The sequence below is a fragment of the Tetranychus urticae genome, chromosome 2 (genome assembly GCF_039701765.1).
Source record: "Tetranychus urticae isolate SD_2017Ah chromosome 2, NJAU_TeUrti_SD_1.0, whole genome shotgun sequence".
NCBI lineage: Eukaryota > Metazoa > Arthropoda > Arachnida > Trombidiformes > Tetranychidae > Tetranychus > Tetranychus urticae.
This window is the reverse complement of record NC_142959.1, coordinates 9,536,058-9,554,962: the sequence shown is the minus strand read 5'-3', so window position 1 is coordinate 9,554,962 and position 18,905 is coordinate 9,536,058. Positions and strand designations below refer to the sequence as shown.

Here is an 18,905-nt window from a genome sequence, read left to right as displayed (position 1 = left end):
GTTACTTGTTTCCTCTTTCATCATGTGTCATATAAATCTTGTAATCACCTTTAAAACTTAATGGGTTAACGGAGCCATCGTCGTTATCTTGAAATGTTACTTCTGACCTGGACCTGACCCTTTAACTCCAACTGCTAAACCACCGGTTTTGTATAACGAACATGTCCGAATGATCGGTGTGCCTTTTAAATGTATTTGGATTACCAAGAATGACTGATATCAAACCAGATCCATTAGAGATTACTAAAGATGTCATCTTATTAAGACTTCTTTCCAATTTTCAGCTGTTTTAAGAAACAAATGGGTAATTATGCATTCAAGTGTTTTACTTTATTTGTTTTCTAATTAATTCGTTTTCTATCTATTTTATCAATTGTTATTTAACCATGTGATCCTGATTTATTATTTAAACCGTTTTTACTATTTTCAGTGGATTTGGGTGATACGCTTCAAGCTTGTTTGTGCAACGCATTTTTCCCGGTAAGTTGCTGTGATTTCTTTTGTGTCTATAATAAATATTTTCTTGATTCGCAAGTTGATGATTAATTGTCTTTATATTTATTTTTTCTTGTAATTTGGTTTTTACAGGCATTCTAGGACAGAATCTAAAGCTTAATTGATGACAACATGAGCTTAATGTTAACAATTGGCGAAGATAAACTTGGCAATACAAGATATGGAGACAGTACGCGTAAATGCTTAAGGATAATAGCAATAATCATGATATAATTATGTTTTGCTTTCATACGAAGCTAATTTTAATCTGGATATCTGCGAACACAACTCGCAACCAAATCAATGGTTATCATTAGCAAAAACAAAACAACAACAAAAAAAGCTTACAAGCTTAAGCAAAAGGAGAAGAGTTAGTCTTCAAAGCAACAAGAGGTGAACAAGATAATAAGATTATTGGTTTGGATGAGTATATCAATTCAATTTTAAACATGATATTATAATGATGATAATAATAGTAGATAGTAATAATAACAAATTTTGTGTTTCTTTTTCTTTAGGCATTTTCACCATTAATCATTTGTTGATCATCACATTATTCGTAGCTTGAAAGGACTTCCAGGAACATCTTGTTCATTGAATTTAACTTTTACAATATATAAACCTCGTGTATCGGCTATGTAATACAATTTGTGTAGGCCTGAAACTATGTGAACATGGCGGGTTTGAACGTTACCAGGGCCACTTACTGTCCAATTTACTCGACCGAGACCAGCTTTACGGGTGTCAACAATTATTTCACTTTGAACATTGGTTATACCTCGAAATAAACCTCTTCCAGAGACCTTTACTTTATTTGGATTACCAAATGGACCCTCCAGTGTTAAATCATCTTCTGGTATCAAAGAGTCGATTATATACTGTGGTTGATACTGTGAATTATGGTTATCAGTGCTATTTTGATGGCTGTTATAATTTACTGAATCATCTAGATGAGGATATGGTTGATGACCGGCAAGTGAGCTTTTTGGATAAAATGGCTGCTCAGGTCCAGTCTTTGAATCGTATACTGGAACATCAAATGGACTTCCTTTCAAGTGTAATCCATTTTGTTTAACAGATATTTTATAATAACCAGGAACCATTGGTTTATATTGAACCTTGATTGAACCATCTTCATTATCAACGTGTCTCATTTGGGCGTTTGATGGACCTTCAATTCCAATTGATATTCCTGATTCAGCATCAATATTGGTGTGGACAATAAAATCGTTGAATACTTTGACTTTACCAGACAACAAGCCTTGACCAAGTGCTATCCCTTGACCAAACATTGTGTTTATATGTTTATCTGTGGAGCTCAATGGTTGATTACTAAGGTCACTTGGAGATTTCCAATCTAGTTGTTTTGGCAATTTGCTGATTAAGTTTTCTTGATTATCTTCCCTTTCAAGTAACAGTGAAAGCAAGTTAACTCCTGTTGATCTCCTGAGTTATTCCCAAATTCAATACAAGATTCGTTCCTGAAATGATTGGTGATTAGGCTTAGTTAATTGGGCGGTTTTTGGATTTCGGTTTGTTTTGTTCTGTGTATTTTTTTAATTTAATCTAAAGCTAATTAGGGTAAAGGAAACGTATGGACAAAGGGAAGGACGAAAGGGTTTGGGTCAAGATGATCGCGATCTGATTATTGAGCAGCATCACCAGGCAAATCAAAGTGAAAAATTAGTGCTTGTTGTCAAGTCGTTAGTTGTTAAAAATTACCATTTTTACAATTTCTTGCAACAAATCAGTCAAAATGTTTGTTTTATCTATTTACAGTTCTATGGTTGTTAATTGTAAGCATTGAATTGGCAATAATGGCAGTAACATACTTTAGCTTTTAGTCAATCATTTGGATAAACGACGACGACAATGATGGAACGGAGAATCTGAATGATGAATAAAATGGTTTGTCATCATGCTCATCGGGTCATATGACAAATTGAATAGGAAATGTAATTTTGTTTTTAATTTTGCTAATATTATCTTGACTTCGTTTTTTCCTCTCTTTCTCTCTCAACACTCTCTCTTCCTTCAACATTATCATCTTGAATCTTGAATGTCTTTGCGTCTAAAATAGATTCTTAGGTTAACCAGAAAATAAAGACACAAGTGGAAATAAAAGTAAACTTCCCCAAAAAAAGAGGGCCAACCAAAACATAGAGGAAAAAGTTTAAAATTGAATTGGGTTGATGGATGAATGGAGATGACGATGAGGACGACAACGATAAAGATTATGTTCAAGACGATTCGCTGTTGATCATGATGATCCCAATGCTGATTTATTGTGAGTCGAATCAGCTTTTGACTATTTCCATTCAAACCAACCTAATGGGATGGCTTAATCATTAACCTTGTCGATAACAAGTTAATTTTGTTTTTCTTACATTCTATTCTCATTATCAATTAGATTTATTTTATAGCTTCTTTTCTGGTTCATCATTTATTCTTGATTACGTGTTATTTTCTGCCAGAATAACATGAGCTTCAATCAATAAATTAATCAAGTTTATTCTATTACCCTGAATTTAACTAACTTAATGCTAATATTTCCTCATTTATCTTTGCAGAGCTTAACATTCTTTGGAGACGATAATGTAGATCGAGAGATAGCAAATAATCCAGAATCGCCATGCTAGGAATCTGAAGCCTTTGGATCTTTTCACCATCAAGAGAAACAGTAAAAGCTAAAAACACAGCATTTATATACTTTAACACGTTTGGATGTCACTTTCAAGACCAATTTGAACTACTGTTTATCAAGTTACACCAATTAATTTGCTTCCAATGATCCGTGGTCTATTGATTTGGATAAGGCGAGCAATTTGGCAAATTCAAATGACTTCAATTCACAATCAAGATAAATCTGGAAAAATCAGTGTCAACTGTCAAGTCCATCATTTAACAATCCAAGATTTACATCTCTATGCTCGTCCAATCCACAATATCAAATTGATTTTCCTTGATTTCACTTTGGTCATCTTTATGGTAATTTTAAATTAACATTCAACTGGATTTGTTATCCATCGGCAGGTACTTTCAATATTTTCAAAAAATTGAATAAGACTGATTGCTTTAACATTATAAGGTCAGATGGTTGCATCATGATAATTGTTATTGACTTTTATTCATTCTTAATCATTATCAGACTTTGTTTTCTCTTGAAAACTTACAATTGACATTATTGATAGAAGCTATTATTAACAGTTTACACGGACAACTTTGATTAACAATGATTAACTTAAAGATGAAAAAAGTTATGTTAGAGCAAGAAGAAAACAAAAATGAAATAAATTAGCTTGAAATTGATAAATTAATAGGCAAACTAACCGGCAAAATTAATAAAGAAATAATGAGTTTAAAGATAAAATTTTGAATGCATTAATCATTTAAAATTAATGCTATAACAGAAAGCGATAGATTCATTGAAATTTAAACATCAACAATGAGTGAAGATTAACAAGTGTTTTTTTTGCCTCTTTCACAGATAACTTGACCCAAACTGGCGAGTATTTATCACGGATAGTGGTGTAATGGACAGAATAATCAACTAATTTTAGACAATTCTAACATTGAATGGACTACCGGGAACATCTCTTTCATCATATTTAATCTTAATGTTATAATTACCAGGTGTGTCTGGTTTGTAATATAACTTGTAAACTCCATTTTCAACTCCCCGGTTTTTGGTTTCAACATTGCCTGGCCCTTCAATTGACCAGTGAAGCCGACCTGAGCCACAATTTTTAACATCAACTACAATCTCATTTTGAACATTAGTGATTCCAGAGTAAAGACCTCGTCCAGTAACCCGAGCTCGAGCGGGTGAGGAGAAACCAGATGAAGATGAACCAAAACCTTCATAGCCAGTTGATCGGGAAGAGGAGTAATTGAAAGGTTCATCTCCTCGTATCCTTACTTTGTATGGACTTCCAGATAAATTGATTCCATCAAATTTAATTGTAATCATGTATTCACCTGGTATACTTGGTATATAAGACACTTTAATGGTTCCATCATGGTTATCAGTATATTTAATTTCAGCTCTTGAAGGTCCATCAATACCAACCGATAAACCATGATATCCACTGCGATTGGTGTAAACAGTAAACTCATTGGTTGTATTGGTTCGACCCGAGATCAAACCTGAACCGATTGCCATTACATTAGGCATTTTGGACTATAGACAGTGAACGCTAACACTAAATACACAAGGAAATTTGTAAAACAATTGACTGATTAACGATCCTGGCGACACAATAAATGGCCAATTATGATTGTTGAAATGCACAAACAAATTGAAAAATTGAGTTACCGCAAACAAAGAGGAAAACAAATGATAATTTGCAAGAAACAAATAGTAAATCCATGGTTTTAAATAACAATTAATAAGTGTATTAATTAATTAAAAGGTGTAAGTATCACAAGAAAAGGTAAAATATGCATGAAACAGCCAAGCAAAAAAGCAAATATAAAAAAACAAAGAGAGAAGAAAAGTAAATTGAAGAAAAGAATGGGTTAAAAGGTTTTGTTTTGTTTCGTTTTTAATTTTTATGTATAAGAGTTGGAGTGGACGATAAAGAAGATGAGAAGACAGTAAAGAAAGAGAGATGAAGAAAGACACAGAAAGATGATAGAGTTAGAGTGAAAATTAAGAGAGTGAGAAAGAGCAAGAAAAAACAATTAAAATTAGCAATTGGCTTACCTCAGATGAAATGTTCACAGGTTTGATGCTTTAGTCCAAATGAGGTTGAATGGGGAACAGAAAATGTTGACAAGAAACTGAACAAAATGAACAAAATTGGTTGGTTTAACACTAAATCTCGTACTTGAACTAACGATGCAAATGTGAATTTCATGAATTTCAGAATCTCTGAGAATCTCTCTGAATCTCTCGAAATTTTCACTTCTCTCTTTAACTCACTTCATCTTGACTTTCCTTTCCCTCATGTAATGTATCGTTGTGAGTTGAAATAAACTGTACAATGACTTTTTTTGGGCTAAATCTGAGCTCAGTTTGAGCCAAAGAAACTTTCAGATTATCATCATCTTCCTCCTCCCTCTTTGCCTCTCCACTTGTCTCTCTTCCTCCCTGTAACCCACCATAATAAACTTGTATATTATAATAATTGGCAAAATTTTTGAGCCCTTCATGTTTTAACCAAAATGTCTTTTGATGTAACACTTATTCATTTTTGCTCTATGAAAATATTTAACTTCTTCATTTGTTTCATCTTAAATTGTTGACATTTTTTGTTTGTTGACAATTTCCAGCAAAATTAATACAAATTTAGTAAAATTTGGTTGACATTTAGTCTATTAAGTGACACTTTTTGAGACAACAAATGTTGAATGTCGAGATTTTTGCACCAAATTGACAAAGATTTACTTTTACGTCTATTCATCAGTAATCATTATGTAGCTGAATAAATTTTACAATTTTAACACAATGAGGTTAATTGTTGAGTAATGTTCAGTCATTTTTCCCATTATGTGTTAATTGTCAACAGCACAGCTTGCATCAACAAATATTGTTTTGGCAATCTAATCTACTGTAAAATTACGAGATTTTACTGTAAAATATCTCTATGTAGAGCATAAAATTACATCAGCTGTTAGAGTCTAAATTATTCTTGTTGATGTAAAGTTGTAATATCAAAATAAGGAAAAAATTTTAGGAAAATTTATGTTTTCAAAAAGCTCAATCTTAGGAAATACAGTAAACCCTCTCAAATTGTCATGCAGTGAGATTAGCTTCTCTGCTATTTCACCAGAATATTTCAGATGAATAGATTTGTTAACAAAGAACAATCAAGAATTGGAAATTGAGAGCTTGAAGTTGACATTATCACTGATTTGCTGATTGCAATCATTACCATGGCTTAATTATTGCATGATAATCTGAAATTTGCTTAACATTAAACTTTCATTCCAAGAATTTCCCTTTTCACAATTTGAATAAAACTTCTGCAGAAAAATATTCAAAAATTAGTTTTTATACAAAAAAAGGTTTTTTCAATCTTTGGATATAAATATAATCTAATAATGATAATCAATATAATTTTTATGATGAAAATAAAAAATTGTAATTTAAAGTGCAAAGTGTAAATCTAACAAGGCAAATGTCCAAACGATACGAAAAATTTTAACTTTTTTAAGCTTAAATATTCTAATGGGTCAGAATGAAACTTTGTCAATCCTTTTAGATAGCAAATTGTCCTTTTAAAAGTTACAGGATGTCAAAGTATCAATTTTTGCATTGGTTGAGCCGAATGAATGCTTAATTCATCAAGAAATATTGAAAAACAGATTTTACCATTTTATCATGGATTTACTAGCATTAAGCACATAAAGCTATGAAAAAAACAACTTTGATACCCGAGACTTTTAAACGGAGCATTGATTAAAGGCTTGACAAAGGTAAAGCCCAAAAAAGTTCACAATCTTCTTGAGACACTTCCCTTGTAAGTGTGAAATTCAATGGATTCATTGCGCCATTCCATGTTCAACAACCTAATACTTCGATTGATGTATTATCATCGCTAAAAGCGAACCAATTTTCTGTAAATCAAAATGCTTGGTGTTGATCAGCAATGGAAATATTTCTTTCTGAATTTAGTTCATTTTCTGAAAGTAAAGTTAAAAGTAACATCAGGAAAATCAGTTTGAAAACAAATCTGGTTTCTCAAAGGTGCAAATCCAATTGAAGTTTGAACTTGGAACGCGATTTAACCAAAAACTACTAATTACTAATTTTTAATTGCACAAATAGACTCAACTCTATCCTCATACCAATGTTTTGAACTTATGTTTACCATATTGAGAGATTATTAACTGAAATATGATATTATCATGAAACAAGATAATTCAAAATTGAAATTTGATTACTTATTCAGTTGTATCAAACGCTCGAAATGACTGTGTGATTCGTTTCAGTCTAACAAAGATTGTTTCATACTGTGAATAGTTAAGTTTCATTTATATTTTCGTTCTTACTTATTTTCATTTTGTATTTTTCAATGAATTGACAGTTAATTGAAATTAGTTGATTTGGAAATTTTAATCACATGAGAAAGTGAAATATGGTTTTAACAAAAATATGAAATGAATTACAATAGAGTCAAAATATTATGTTAAAATGGTAAAGCATTGAAGTATAAAAATCAAATCGCCAACAAGGTGATGTTTAAAGGTAAAGTGTAATTTTATGGACAAAGCTGGTGTTGGTAGAAGCATATTTTGTTCATTTTTAAAAAAATATTTCATTGGTTCTTAGCTTCAGAAAAATTCGGGTTCTAACCCAAAAATGTCAAAACTTTGCCCATAAAATTATATTACCTTTTGTTGAAAGCATTTTGGGTTTTTAGGTTCATCTCCCTACCAACGTTAATTGTTGATCATCACTAATCACCACATTGTCCACAGGTTAAACAGTTACATGTACAACAGGCAACATCCCAAACGCATTTAACAAGGCACCAAATGCATGAACCGAAGACAATCAAGACTCCAAGCACAATAAGTCCAATTATAAGTCCTCCCATTGTTAAAGTTGATTGTTGATGTTTATTTCACTAGACTTTGTTACTTGTTATACTTGATGGTAGTTACGGTCTTATGAATAGCTATGCAAGTGAAACTCAAGTTTAAATATGATTTTTTCACCTCAAATTTGGTTCAAGTGTGCTGACAAACTTGATATATTTGTGACTTGATATAGATTACTCGAAAAACTATTCAATAAATGATTAATTGGAGGCTGGATGTGCAAATTTCTAGTTAAAAAAGGTCCAATCAATGAATAATCAACAGCCATTTCAGATTATATTTGGTATCAGTTGGATTGAATGACATCAATCCTACAGGATAATGGATTTCCCTTGAATTGAATTATATTAATATCTATGATTGTTGAGCCAGTTACGAATTTCAAATAGCCTTTAGTAATCTCATGTCAACCCAAAAGTCGATTGTTGAGCCGATCTTCTCGGAAAAAATCGGCCTTATTGTTGAAGCTTTTCTTGGGTTAGCAACAGTTGAGGCCAAATAATACAAATAACACAATAAATTTTCTATCATGAGTCAGTGATGGATTAATGAGATTAAATTATTACATTGATTCTGTGAAAGAGATTAGATACAGAATTATAAAAAAAACCGATTCTTCATCGTAAACAGCATCAACCTTATCCTGATTCTATCAGTTCCAAGAAATAGACTTGTTACAGCTTGAAGTACAAATTTGCTTTTAATAAGCGTTTAAGATGTTTAGATGTTTCCATGTAAATATTAATGGCTGGCTTTAATCGAGAAGGGCTTAATAATAATTAAACTCTTATTAAGTTACCCAAGAAACGGTGATTGACTATCATTGAGACATTGAGACTAACAGGGGGAAATAGGGAGACTGAGGGAATAAAAGTAACCAACACCTTCAAATGAAACAAATCTTTGTTACTTCTTCATCATAGTTGAGCCAGAGTTTGAACTGATCATTACATAGTAGCCAAAACCATAATTACCCATTTTTTAGTAAAATCAACAACATCAGTCAACTATAACGATGAGTGGGCTAATAATTACGCTTATTGTGCTTGGAGTCTTTGTTGTCCTTGGAGCTTGTGTTTGGTGTGTCCTCAGGTGTCTCTATGATATTGCCTGTTGTACATGTAATTGTTTAACCTGTGGACAATGTGGTGATTAGTGATGATCAACAATCAACATTGGTAGTGAGATGAGCCTAAAAACTTAAAATGCCTTCAACAAAAGGTAATCTAATTTTATGGGCAAAGTTTGGGTTAAAACCAGAATCTAAAGCTAAGAATCAATTCAAATATTTTTTCAAAAATGAAAATTCAACAAAACATGATTCCATCAACACCAGATTTGTCCATAAAGTTACATTTTACCTTGAAACATCACCTAGTTCCCATTTTTATTTTTGGCTGAATCATCGCTCCAGCTTCATCAACAAAACCACCATTCCTGAGTTTATCGTATTTTATCTGTTTTATAATCATATTTTACCGTCTCATTTAATTAAATTTACACTTAAAATCATGGCGCCTTCATCAATCCATATGTCTATTTTGAATAATCAAAAGTTTAATTCATATGAGCTGCAACTTCAAGTTTATATGCGATAACTGAAGTTGTATTATAGCCAAAGACTTGAACAATAAAGATCCTTTGATTATTTTCATTCTCAATTGTTTCATTACTTGCAAAACAATGGGTTTATTTTTTACTCTGATCTGGTCCAATTGATTGGTTTAAGGTCATTATGGAGTCCTCATTCAAAACATCAATCAGTTTCCTGTTAAGTGTTGAAGAATGATTTATTAGTAAAAAATATTGAATTCAAGATTTCGCCATCAACATTTACCTTTATTTGTTGTTCATTGTAAATATTATACCTGATAAGCTTGATAGTCTAGCTATCTAATCATATCATTTCTGGGAAACGAGATAGTTTCAATATGTTCCGCAATCAATTTTGTTTAATTAACGATATGATACTCATAAATTTATTGACGTTTAACGATGATGGTTTTGTTTTCCAAGCATATTGCAATAAGCAGATGGTTCAGATTATCGGAATCGGTCAAGTATATCATATCTTTAATACTCAAAATGGTATTTATCTTCACCATATAAACCATCAAAATAACAACAAAAAACTCTTAAACTCTGAGTGTTCCATCAAAATGAAACTTAACCAAAAGAAACGTTTTGTGTAAAATCATTAGAACCACATAATAACAATCTATTCACACAAAATCTTGCCATGTCCAATGGTGTGACATGATGGAATTTAATTTGACTTGAAATAGCAACAAAAATTAAGAATTAGAACAAACTAGAGCCGATAACAAAACAATAATGCAAGTGGCATTTTTAGATGGATTAATAGACGACATATTCAACAGCTTTCATTTCATTACACATTTATATCCAATAAAGTTGCAAATCTCTGGGTTTCAATTCACAGGTTTTGAAATAGCCACTGGCGATTTTAGGCTGAGTAAATCCATTTTCGGATGATATGAGGCTTAATTATAAATAAAATAAATTTGACTTAAGTTTAGTGGATAAAGTAATAAGCATTAAGAGTCTAGTTTCCACAATTTTATTTGAAAACCAACCCTGACTGAATTATCACGTGACTGCAAAACACATGTTGAAGTTTTGTTTTCTTTTTTGATCGAAGTCTTCTTAAAACTTGATTTATGGTGTATTGAAAAATTGATTGTTGATTATATAAATTGTTTTTATTAGCCTTGACATTGTATATCAAAATAAATGACTGATACTATAGTATTCCCTGGTTTCTCAATCAAATCATTAATCGATGAAGAGAATGAAGCAAAGGATAAAAAGATCGTCATCGGACCAGGATTAAAACGGCAAATTAATGATGTGAGAGCCATTAAATGTGGCATACTTAGGAGTCGAACTAGTAATAATCTAATTGTTTACTGGATTGATTCTCATCAGAAACGAGTAAGTTATGAACCAAGATAATTTCCATAATTGATTTACTCTTGATCTCTATCCACCTATTTTGTTCATCTGCTAATTAATTTAATTGTTTTGCTCTTTTTTTTCAAGTATGTCGCTGTTCGTGGTGAACGAGTAATTGGTGTTGTTGTTGGTAAAGGAGCTATGAGTGTTAATGTTGATATTGGTACCAGCGAACTTGCCTCACTTTCCCTTTTAGCTTTTGAAAGTGCCACTAAAAGAAATCGTCCAAACATTCAGGTAATTATTAAACGATTGCTAATCATAAATTAGATTGCTTTCTAAGTTTTATTATGCAAAAGTAATTCTGTTTGCGAGCTGAATCATTTTTTGTGTCGATAGACTAAACAAAAGATTTTTTACCCCAAATCCTCATGCTTTTGCTAATTTCGATTGGCTTTATCTTTATTATAATTTGGTGTTCTCATATTATACTGACTTCATTAACTTAATCCTTCGGCTTTCTTTTTCAGCTTGGCGATCTTGTTTATGCACGAATACTTTCCGCTAACAAAGATATGAAAACTGAATTAATTTGTGTTACGAGTCAAATGAAAAAAGACGGTCTTGGAGTACTTCCCCAAGGAGGATTCATGATCAGTGTTCCATTAAGAGTCTGCAGAAGGTAATGAAACAAAATTCACCGCCAAATAGCTTTTTGCTTTGAAATTATTTTAATTAACCAATTTTTTCACTTGAACTTCTACTTCACCAGGCTGCTATCACCAGGTTGTAAATTAATAGAAATTTTAGGATCTAAGTTCAAATATGAGATAACTGTTGGTCTGAATGGCAGAATCTGGATTCGATCACCATCTATTACGGAAACAATTTATATTGTTAACACTTTTCTATCCGTGGAAGATAAAGATGAACAAGGAATGTTGGACTTGTATAAGCAGATAACTGATAAATTCCAAGTTGTTCGAAAAAAATAAACATTCATAATTTATTTTTCCTGATTTTATTGTCTGATATATGAATGATTGTTCTGGAGATTGTTAGGTGAAACTTGATCAAGCAAAGTGCATCAACATTGATTCATCATTTGGTAAATTTTTCTTCATTATAAGATAATGAATCCAACAATCAACATTTTTTCCCTTCGGCTTTGATGATTAACACTTGCCTTACCCTCATTCAGTTGAGAAGTGAACAGATGGAAGAGAAAATAAAATGATAAAATCTGTAAACATGAAAATGACAGTAAAGCTGTATAAATGTTCTGCGTGTATTTCATCGATCGATAAACTGTTTTCAAAGGAAATAGAAAGCAATTTTATTTTCTCTTTCTTCCTTTCTCTCCCCTTTTCTCTAATTCTCTCCCTCACCTTTTCTCTAATTCTCTCCCTCACCTTCAATGTGGGCTCAATTCTGATCCACCATTTCCATAGAAACTCAAGTAATATTCATCAAAAGACGGTGATGATGTTTATAGGGACCAGAATTTTCATCCTCTCTATTTTCCTCTCGCATTCTGTTTCATCTTCCTTTCATTGATTCTTCATTATTCTATTTTTTTACTATCTTCCTCTGTCTTTTCTTCATTTTATCTCCCTTCTCTTTTAACTTTCTAGTTATGCTGAATGAATGAATCGATGATTCTCATTTCTAACTGTAGTAGAACGTCTATCTCTATATCTTTGTTAATCTTACCAGTTGTTCGTGTTTCTTAATTGTTATACCTGGCATATGGTTAAATTTGATAACGATCAAAGACACTCTAATTCATCATTAAATGGGCAATTCCGATTCCAAATTGAACTTTCGTAAAGCTGTGGTCCAGTTGAGCAGTAAAACTCATCCCATTGATGCCAAAGAAGACTCTTTCTGGGACCAATTCTGGTGTGAATCGATCAATAACATTCAAGATGTTTTTACATTAATACCATCACCAGAGATTCGAGCTCTCAGAGAAGAATCGCCTTCCAATTTGGCAACACTCGTCTATAAGGGAGTCGAAAAATTAGTTTCCTCCACTGATACTCTGTGTAATTCAACTAATCAACAAACATTGGTTCTTAACAGCACCCGTTTATTAACTCGGATATTACCATATATTTTCGAGGATCCCGAATGGAAAGGTTTCTTTTGGTCATCACTTCCACGAAGCTCACAACAATCTTCATCCCTTGGATCATCCAAAGGTACACCTTCTCATGTTGGTGGTAAAGGAGGAGGAAGAAGATCTCAAAGACATAGAGGAGGAAGAGGAAGTGGTATTGATGAAGACGATGATAATACCGATGATGATGATGAAGTCGCATCTCGAGATGATAATTTACCATTAGCCCAGTCATTGATCCTTGCTCTCTGTGATCTCCTTTTTTGTCCAGATTTTACTGTGGCTAGTTTACCTTCATCTCGAAATAAATCCTCGGGGCCCTTCGGATCACCAGACTGTCCGCCAGAAGACTTGCAGTCTATTGATTCATGTGAATACATCTGGGAATCAGGTGTAGGTTTTACTTCCCCAACTTCATCATCAACTACTTATGATAAACATCGAACGGAACTTCTTCGCCTTATCCTCACCTGTTTCTCAACCACAATGTACAAAACACCCAATGAAGCTCGATTAACCCCTAATCGTTGGATTACTTTTTTCACTTCACCAGATAATCGACATGCTTTACCTCTATTTACATCCTTAATTAATACTGTGTTCTCATATGATCCTGCAGGTAAGAAATGAAAGAAAATGATAGTGAAAAGTCATGATCACTGTCAGTAAGACAAGATTATTCAATTTCTTTAAATTTAAATAATTTCATATTCTTTCATCCTGCTTCCTGTAATTAAAACAATTTTTTGTCTCTTTCAGGTTATCTTCCATTCAATCATCTACTATTTAGTGACTCGCGTGAAAGTTTGGTCGAGGTTTGCCTTCAAATACTAATTGTTACATTAGATCATGATTTTATTACGGAATCCTTGCCTGGAGGAAACTCTGCTGAACGAACTCCTATCGATCCAACAATTCATGAAAATTTGTTCATAAATTATCTTTCTCGGATTCACAGAGAAGAAGATTTTGCTTTCATTCTAAAAGGATTTACTCGTTTGCTGAATAATCCACTTCAACAAACATACATTCCTAATTCAACCAAACGAATTCAATTTCACCAAGAATTGTTGGTTCTATTTTGGAAAATTTGCGATTATAATAAGAAATTCATGTTCTATGTTCTCAAGTCAAGCCATGTTCTAGACATTCTAGTGCCAATTTTATATCATCTAAATGATAGTAGGTCTGATCAATCTAGAATTGGTTTGATCCACATCGGAGTTTTCATTCTTCTCCTACTTAGCGGTGAACGTAATTTCGGTGTTCGTTTAAACAAACCTTATGCTGCTTCCATTCCAATGGATCTTCCTATCTTCACTGGTACCCATGCTGATTTACTAATTATCGTGTTTCACAAGTTAATCACAGCTGGTCATCAAAGACTTCAACCTTTATTTGAATGCTTATTGACAATAATTGTCAATGTAAGTCCCTACCTCAAGACTTTGTCAATGGTTTCGGCAAATAAGCTTCTCCATCTTTTGGAAGCTTTCTCAACCCCTTGGTTCCTCTATTCTAACCCGATAAATCATCATTTAGTTTTCTTTTTATTGGAAGTTTTCAACAATATTATACAATATCAGTTTGATGGCAATTCGAATCTTGTTTATACTATAATCCGAAAACGAAACATTTTTCACAATTTAGCCAATTTGGCTACTGATTATGGCACTATTCAAAAATCACTGAATCGTTCAAGTTCATCGTCATCGTCTGCATCTAGACGACCACGAAAGTTAACCTTGTCATCTTCCCAGTCAACTGCGTCAGCTTCATCAATACCACCTACCAGCTGTCAATCTCCATCAGCTAATTGTAAATCAGCGCCTACAAGTCCTCTGTCTGTTGATACTTGCACCTCACCTAATGTAACTTCACCTCAACCTCAACAACAATTCAATGAAAAGGTTGAAAAATCTGAGCAACAATCAGCACCATCAAACACAATTGCATCAAAGTCTACAACGCCAATCTCCAATAATAACAATGATTCAAATGAAGTTCAACAAGCTTCTTTAACTGATCTTAATGAAGGATCATCGCCAAGCAAAACTGTTAATCAAGAATCTTCAATAAAAGTTTCTTTAGCAGCTACACCTAAGATTCACAATATGACTGAAACAACTCATCCTAATCCAACCGGTGATCCAGAGGAACTATCGGAAAGCTCAATTAGGCGAGAAAAGTCACTTAGTCGCCAATCAAGTTCATCATCTAATCACGGTCCTTGGCAACCAACATCCGAATGGGTTTTATCCTGGAAGCAAAAATTACCCCTTCAAACTGTTATGCGAATGCTTCAGGTTATTTCACCTTTTCCATAATTAATATGATCGAGCAACAATCAGAACTATGAATTATCAAGTTACATTTCTTAAAGAAGATTATCCATTATTTTATACTTCATAGTTCTTTCTGAGATTCATAATTCATTTACTAATATAATCTTTTAAATTTCAGGTTTTGGTTCCTCAAGTCGAAAAAATGTGCATTGATAAGGGAATAACCGATGAAAATGAAATTCTCAAATTCCTTCAACATGGAACTCTAGTTGGATTATTACCGGTTCCTCATCCAATCCTTATCAGGAAATATCAGACAAACTCTGGCACAACTCTTTGGTTCCGTACTTACATGTGGGGTGTAATTTATTTAAGAAACATTGACCCTCCAATTTGGTATGATACAAATGTTAAGCTGTTTGAAATTCAAAAACTCTGATGATTGAAGCCAGCTACTAGTAAAGAATCCGTTGGATGAAAACTGGATATCGACCTAAAATTATCTCAAGGATTCTAAAATGATATTGAAATGAAATTTAGCGTGATGATGGTATTTTTTGCGCACAAATAGATTGCTGTTAAATTGAAAGTAACTACAATTATAAAAGAGGATCTTCAGACAACCCGATCAGATGAATAATTGGTTTTTTAAAGAAAATTTTCCTTGATTGTTTTGGCTTTATTTGAGATTGGGTTTCAAAGGTCTGAGTTCAAAATAGGTATGTTTTTATCTGAAACATCTCGATGCTGATTTTAACGATACCAATCTTAAAGACTATTAAATGATTGTCCAAATGGAGAGACAAAACCAATCCATAAAAACCCCAAGACAACAATTTCCCCCAAAGAGATACTATTTAATTGGAAAAATGAAAAAAATGACAATGAATTTCTCCCTTCCATTGTTATTAATATTGTAAGACAATCTATGTGACATTTTTAACCGACAACATACTCTATTGTATCAATCTAATTTTCCTTATTATTATTTTTTAATTCAATTTCGACTCCGAGATCTTAATTGATGTTTATTTTCGATTCATAATTTCGTGATTAGGAATGAAAAAACGTATCCTTGAATGAAGGAAGAATGAAACAAAATACGAATTGTAAGAAATGATTTATAAACATTATTAAAACGTTTACAATCATCTAATAACTTTTGAATTATATTTTGACCCCAGACCATTTCTTTATCATATTATTAACACAAAGGAGTACATCAAAGTTATTAATAATTCAAGATAAAAATAGATGAAAACGATATAAAACTCCAATTGCTTTTTCAAATGCACAAACACATTGTCAGAGTAGCAAATGATGAAAAAATTATTGAAAAAACGCTAAAATGTTTAACTACAACAATAATAGATGTTACTGTTCCAAGCTAATTAAATTGATTGGTAACATTTAGACATTATCAAATAATCCACTGAATGCAAAATGAAATCGTCTTTTTATTAATACCTTTTAATCTGATGTTCATTTGGTACGAATGAAATACTATATGTAAGAGTGCAATAAACCTAAATTAGGAAAACAATTAAACCATTAAACGGTTCAAATGTGAATCTTAGATATAAAAGATGAATCTTTACTAGTAATCTTGTTTTATTGCACTTGAATAGCTCTTGTTACATGACAAGAGTCATCAGAAATTGGTGAAATTGTAGTTTAATTACGGAATTTACATGGTCGAGCTTTGAATTGGGTTAACATTTGAACATTCAGAAGTAAAGATTGGTTTGGAATGAAATTTAACTCAATCGGAAAACAATTAATCAATGATAAAGACTAAGTTATATTGAATAGCTGATAGTGAAGGACTGAGCTATCAATTTTGTGTCAGATAAATCAAAACAAAGTGCGTTTACAAATCTAGACGTTTTCGGTACTAACAATAATAGCTTGGGATGCTATCTATTTTGATTGTTATTGTAAAATGCATTTATGAAAATGAATAGGAGAAGAAAATTAACGAAATAAAAGAAATTTTCTATCTTTTATGGTAGATTGATGAAATTTGTTGAATCAGTTTCCTTCAGTTTTCTTCCTTCCACTTGAAGATTTTATCTAAATTATATTAATTGCCTGATAATAAACCTGGTATTTGAAACTAGTTATCATTTGATTAAACTTAAATGCAGCTGAATAGTCAACAGTGTTTTCACATGTTGTCAGCTCAATCATTACAATCATGAAGATAGTTACAGCTCATTAAAATATCATTCACTGTGTCTTCACTTTGGTGATCAACAAAATTACCTTTCCTAGACTGTGTTAATTATCAAACCTTTAAAGTTTTGTTGTTTTTTTCCCTGAAAATGATCTCATCCTTAGCCTTAAATTTTACCCATTTTAAACTGAACAACTCTGAACTTTCTTCAACCAAATTTGTATAAATTTAAATAATTTAACCAAATTAATTTGTGACAGCTTTGAATTGACTAATAACAATTTTCTGGAAAGTGGATAATCAGCCTTTTCCAGGTCAAAATGGATCGACGAGCAGTAGCCCAAGTTTGTGTAGATTTAATTTCGACTGGTTTGTTGATTGCTGCAGACCAAGGGATTGATTATCTGGAGCCAGTTAGACGAGGATTTTGGTGCTCAGATGAATCAATCAACTATCCAAGACAAGATGAGACTGTACCATACAAAATGTTGGTTCAAATTTCAATGATTCTGCCGGTTGTCTTCTTGATTGTATCCGAAATAGCTTATGCTCAAATCAGTAGGCGAAACAAGCTATTTTTAACAAGCCAAGAATTTTGGTATCACCTGATAACTGTACTTTTTTCATGGGGCTTTTGTTTTTGGTTGAATCAAATAGTAACAAGCTTCATCAAGGTGAGAGTTGGTCGATTAAGACCAGTATTTCTTGACTACTGTAAGCCAAATATTGATTGCTCGGATCCACTTTATGCAAATACGTATATAACCAATTACACATGTCACACTGGCCACTCCGATGAAAAATTTGCTCGCACTTCTTTCCCGTCTGGACATTCATCAGAATCAATGGTTTCAATGGTTTTCATCATAATTTATCTATGGAAACGTTACTCCAAAGACTCAACTCGTTACTTTGTTGCATTGGTACAGATAGTGGCTCTGTTTATCGGGTTTTTCGTGTCTTTATCCAGAATCTATGATAATATTCATCATTGGAGTGATGTTGCTGCTGGAATGGCTCTAGGAACAATATTTGCTTTCATTGGTTCTCTTTTGCCTGGAAGATTGGACAGATTGAAAGACGATTCCGAAGATGCTAAAGTAACCTCAGCCTCATCCGCAACATTCCGAAGCTTTGCATAGTATTGACCTGTTCAATAACAAATAAAGAATTAGTAAAATGATTTAAATTGAAAACATCAAAATACTTGTACAAACCTCAATATCAAGTGTTTCCACTATCAATCCTTGAACGGATCAACATTAAAGTCAATTTGCTGTCAAATCTCGTGTTCATGATTAACCAAAGTGACAACAATCAGCAAGCTATTCAAGGAAATAAGGATAAATGTAGGGATTAGTAA

At 32.5% G+C, this 18,905-nt stretch overlaps 5 protein-coding genes and 1 long non-coding RNA gene across 6 annotated transcripts; 3 read left to right on the top strand and 3 right to left on the bottom strand.

The window, feature by feature from the left end:
• Positions 1-535: 535 nt before the first annotated feature.
• LOC149093846 (filamin-A-like) lies at positions 536-3,135 on the bottom strand. Its single transcript, XM_089267168.1, has one exon. It carries the CDS (start codon positions 1,785-1,787, stop codon positions 1,044-1,046), a length of 744 nt encoding a protein of 247 aa, XP_089123294.1. The 5' UTR covers positions 1,788-3,135; the 3' UTR covers positions 536-1,043.
• A 457-nt stretch (positions 3,136-3,592) lies between these two features.
• Positions 3,593-5,319, bottom strand: LOC107359954 (filamin-B). Its single transcript, XM_015926557.3, has 2 exons — positions 5,201-5,319; positions 3,593-4,743 (listed from the first exon to the last, which is right to left on the bottom strand). The coding sequence occupies exon 2, from the start codon at positions 4,667-4,669 to the stop codon at positions 4,052-4,054; it is 618 nt and encodes a 205-aa protein (XP_015782043.1). The 5' UTR covers positions 4,670-4,743; positions 5,201-5,319; the 3' UTR covers positions 3,593-4,051.
• A 4,236-nt stretch (positions 5,320-9,555) lies between these two features.
• LOC112538612 (uncharacterized) lies at positions 9,556-10,583 on the bottom strand. Its single transcript, XR_003081838.2, has 2 exons — positions 9,881-10,583; positions 9,556-9,811 (listed from the first exon to the last, which is right to left on the bottom strand). It is a non-coding gene; the product is annotated as an uncharacterized LOC112538612 (long non-coding RNA).
• A 112-nt stretch (positions 10,584-10,695) lies between these two features.
• Positions 10,696-11,978, top strand: Rrp40 (exosome complex component Rrp40). The gene is made up of 4 exons (XM_015926563.3): positions 10,696-10,998; positions 11,107-11,256; positions 11,490-11,641; positions 11,732-11,978. The coding sequence occupies exons 1-4, from the start codon at positions 10,798-10,800 to the stop codon at positions 11,952-11,954; spliced, it is 726 nt and encodes a 241-aa protein (XP_015782049.1). The 5' UTR covers positions 10,696-10,797; the 3' UTR covers positions 11,955-11,978.
• LOC107359959 (protein HID1) lies at positions 11,928-16,525 on the top strand. The gene is made up of 4 exons (XM_025160354.2): positions 11,928-12,067; positions 12,676-13,700; positions 13,841-15,387; positions 15,545-16,525. The coding sequence occupies exons 2-4, from the start codon at positions 12,755-12,757 to the stop codon at positions 15,803-15,805; spliced, it is 2,754 nt and encodes a 917-aa protein (XP_025016122.1). The 5' UTR covers positions 11,928-12,067; positions 12,676-12,754; the 3' UTR covers positions 15,806-16,525.
• Positions 16,526-16,945: 420 nt separating this feature from the next.
• Positions 16,946-18,826, top strand: LOC107359901 (phospholipid phosphatase 1). Its single transcript, XM_015926494.2, has one exon. It carries the CDS (start codon positions 17,863-17,865, stop codon positions 18,682-18,684), a length of 822 nt encoding a protein of 273 aa, XP_015781980.1. The 5' UTR covers positions 16,946-17,862; the 3' UTR covers positions 18,685-18,826.
• Positions 18,827-18,905: the final 79 nt, after the last annotated feature.

What these genes read in the sequence shown, in the direction of transcription:
- Rrp40 (XM_015926563.3), top strand. Translation starts at nt 10,798, where the DNA reads ATGACTGATACTATAGTATTCCCTGGTTTCTCAATCAAATCATTAATC. An exon ending in TTGATTCTCATCAGAAACGA is followed by an intron (nt 10,999 to 11,106) that starts GTAAGTTATGAA and finishes TTTTTTTTCAAG; the next exon opens with TATGTCGCTGTTCGTGGTGA. An exon ending in GAAATCGTCCAAACATTCAG is followed by an intron (nt 11,257 to 11,489) that starts GTAATTATTAAA and finishes TTTCTTTTTCAG; the next exon opens with CTTGGCGATCTTGTTTATGC.
- LOC107359959 (XM_025160354.2), top strand. Translation starts at nt 12,755, where the DNA reads ATGGGCAATTCCGATTCCAAATTGAACTTTCGTAAAGCTGTGGTCCAG. An exon ending in GTTCTCATATGATCCTGCAG is followed by an intron (nt 13,701 to 13,840) that starts GTAAGAAATGAA and finishes TGTCTCTTTCAG; the next exon opens with GTTATCTTCCATTCAATCAT. An exon ending in CTGTTATGCGAATGCTTCAG is followed by an intron (nt 15,388 to 15,544) that starts GTTATTTCACCT and finishes TTTAAATTTCAG; the next exon opens with GTTTTGGTTCCTCAAGTCGA.
- LOC107359901 (XM_015926494.2), top strand. Translation starts at nt 17,863, where the DNA reads ATGGATCGACGAGCAGTAGCCCAAGTTTGTGTAGATTTAATTTCGACT.
- LOC149093846 (XM_089267168.1), bottom strand. Translation starts at nt 1,787, where the DNA reads ATGTTTGGTCAAGGGATAGCACTTGGTCAAGGCTTGTTGTCTGGTAAA.
- LOC107359954 (XM_015926557.3), bottom strand. Translation starts at nt 4,669, where the DNA reads ATGCCTAATGTAATGGCAATCGGTTCAGGTTTGATCTCGGGTCGAACC.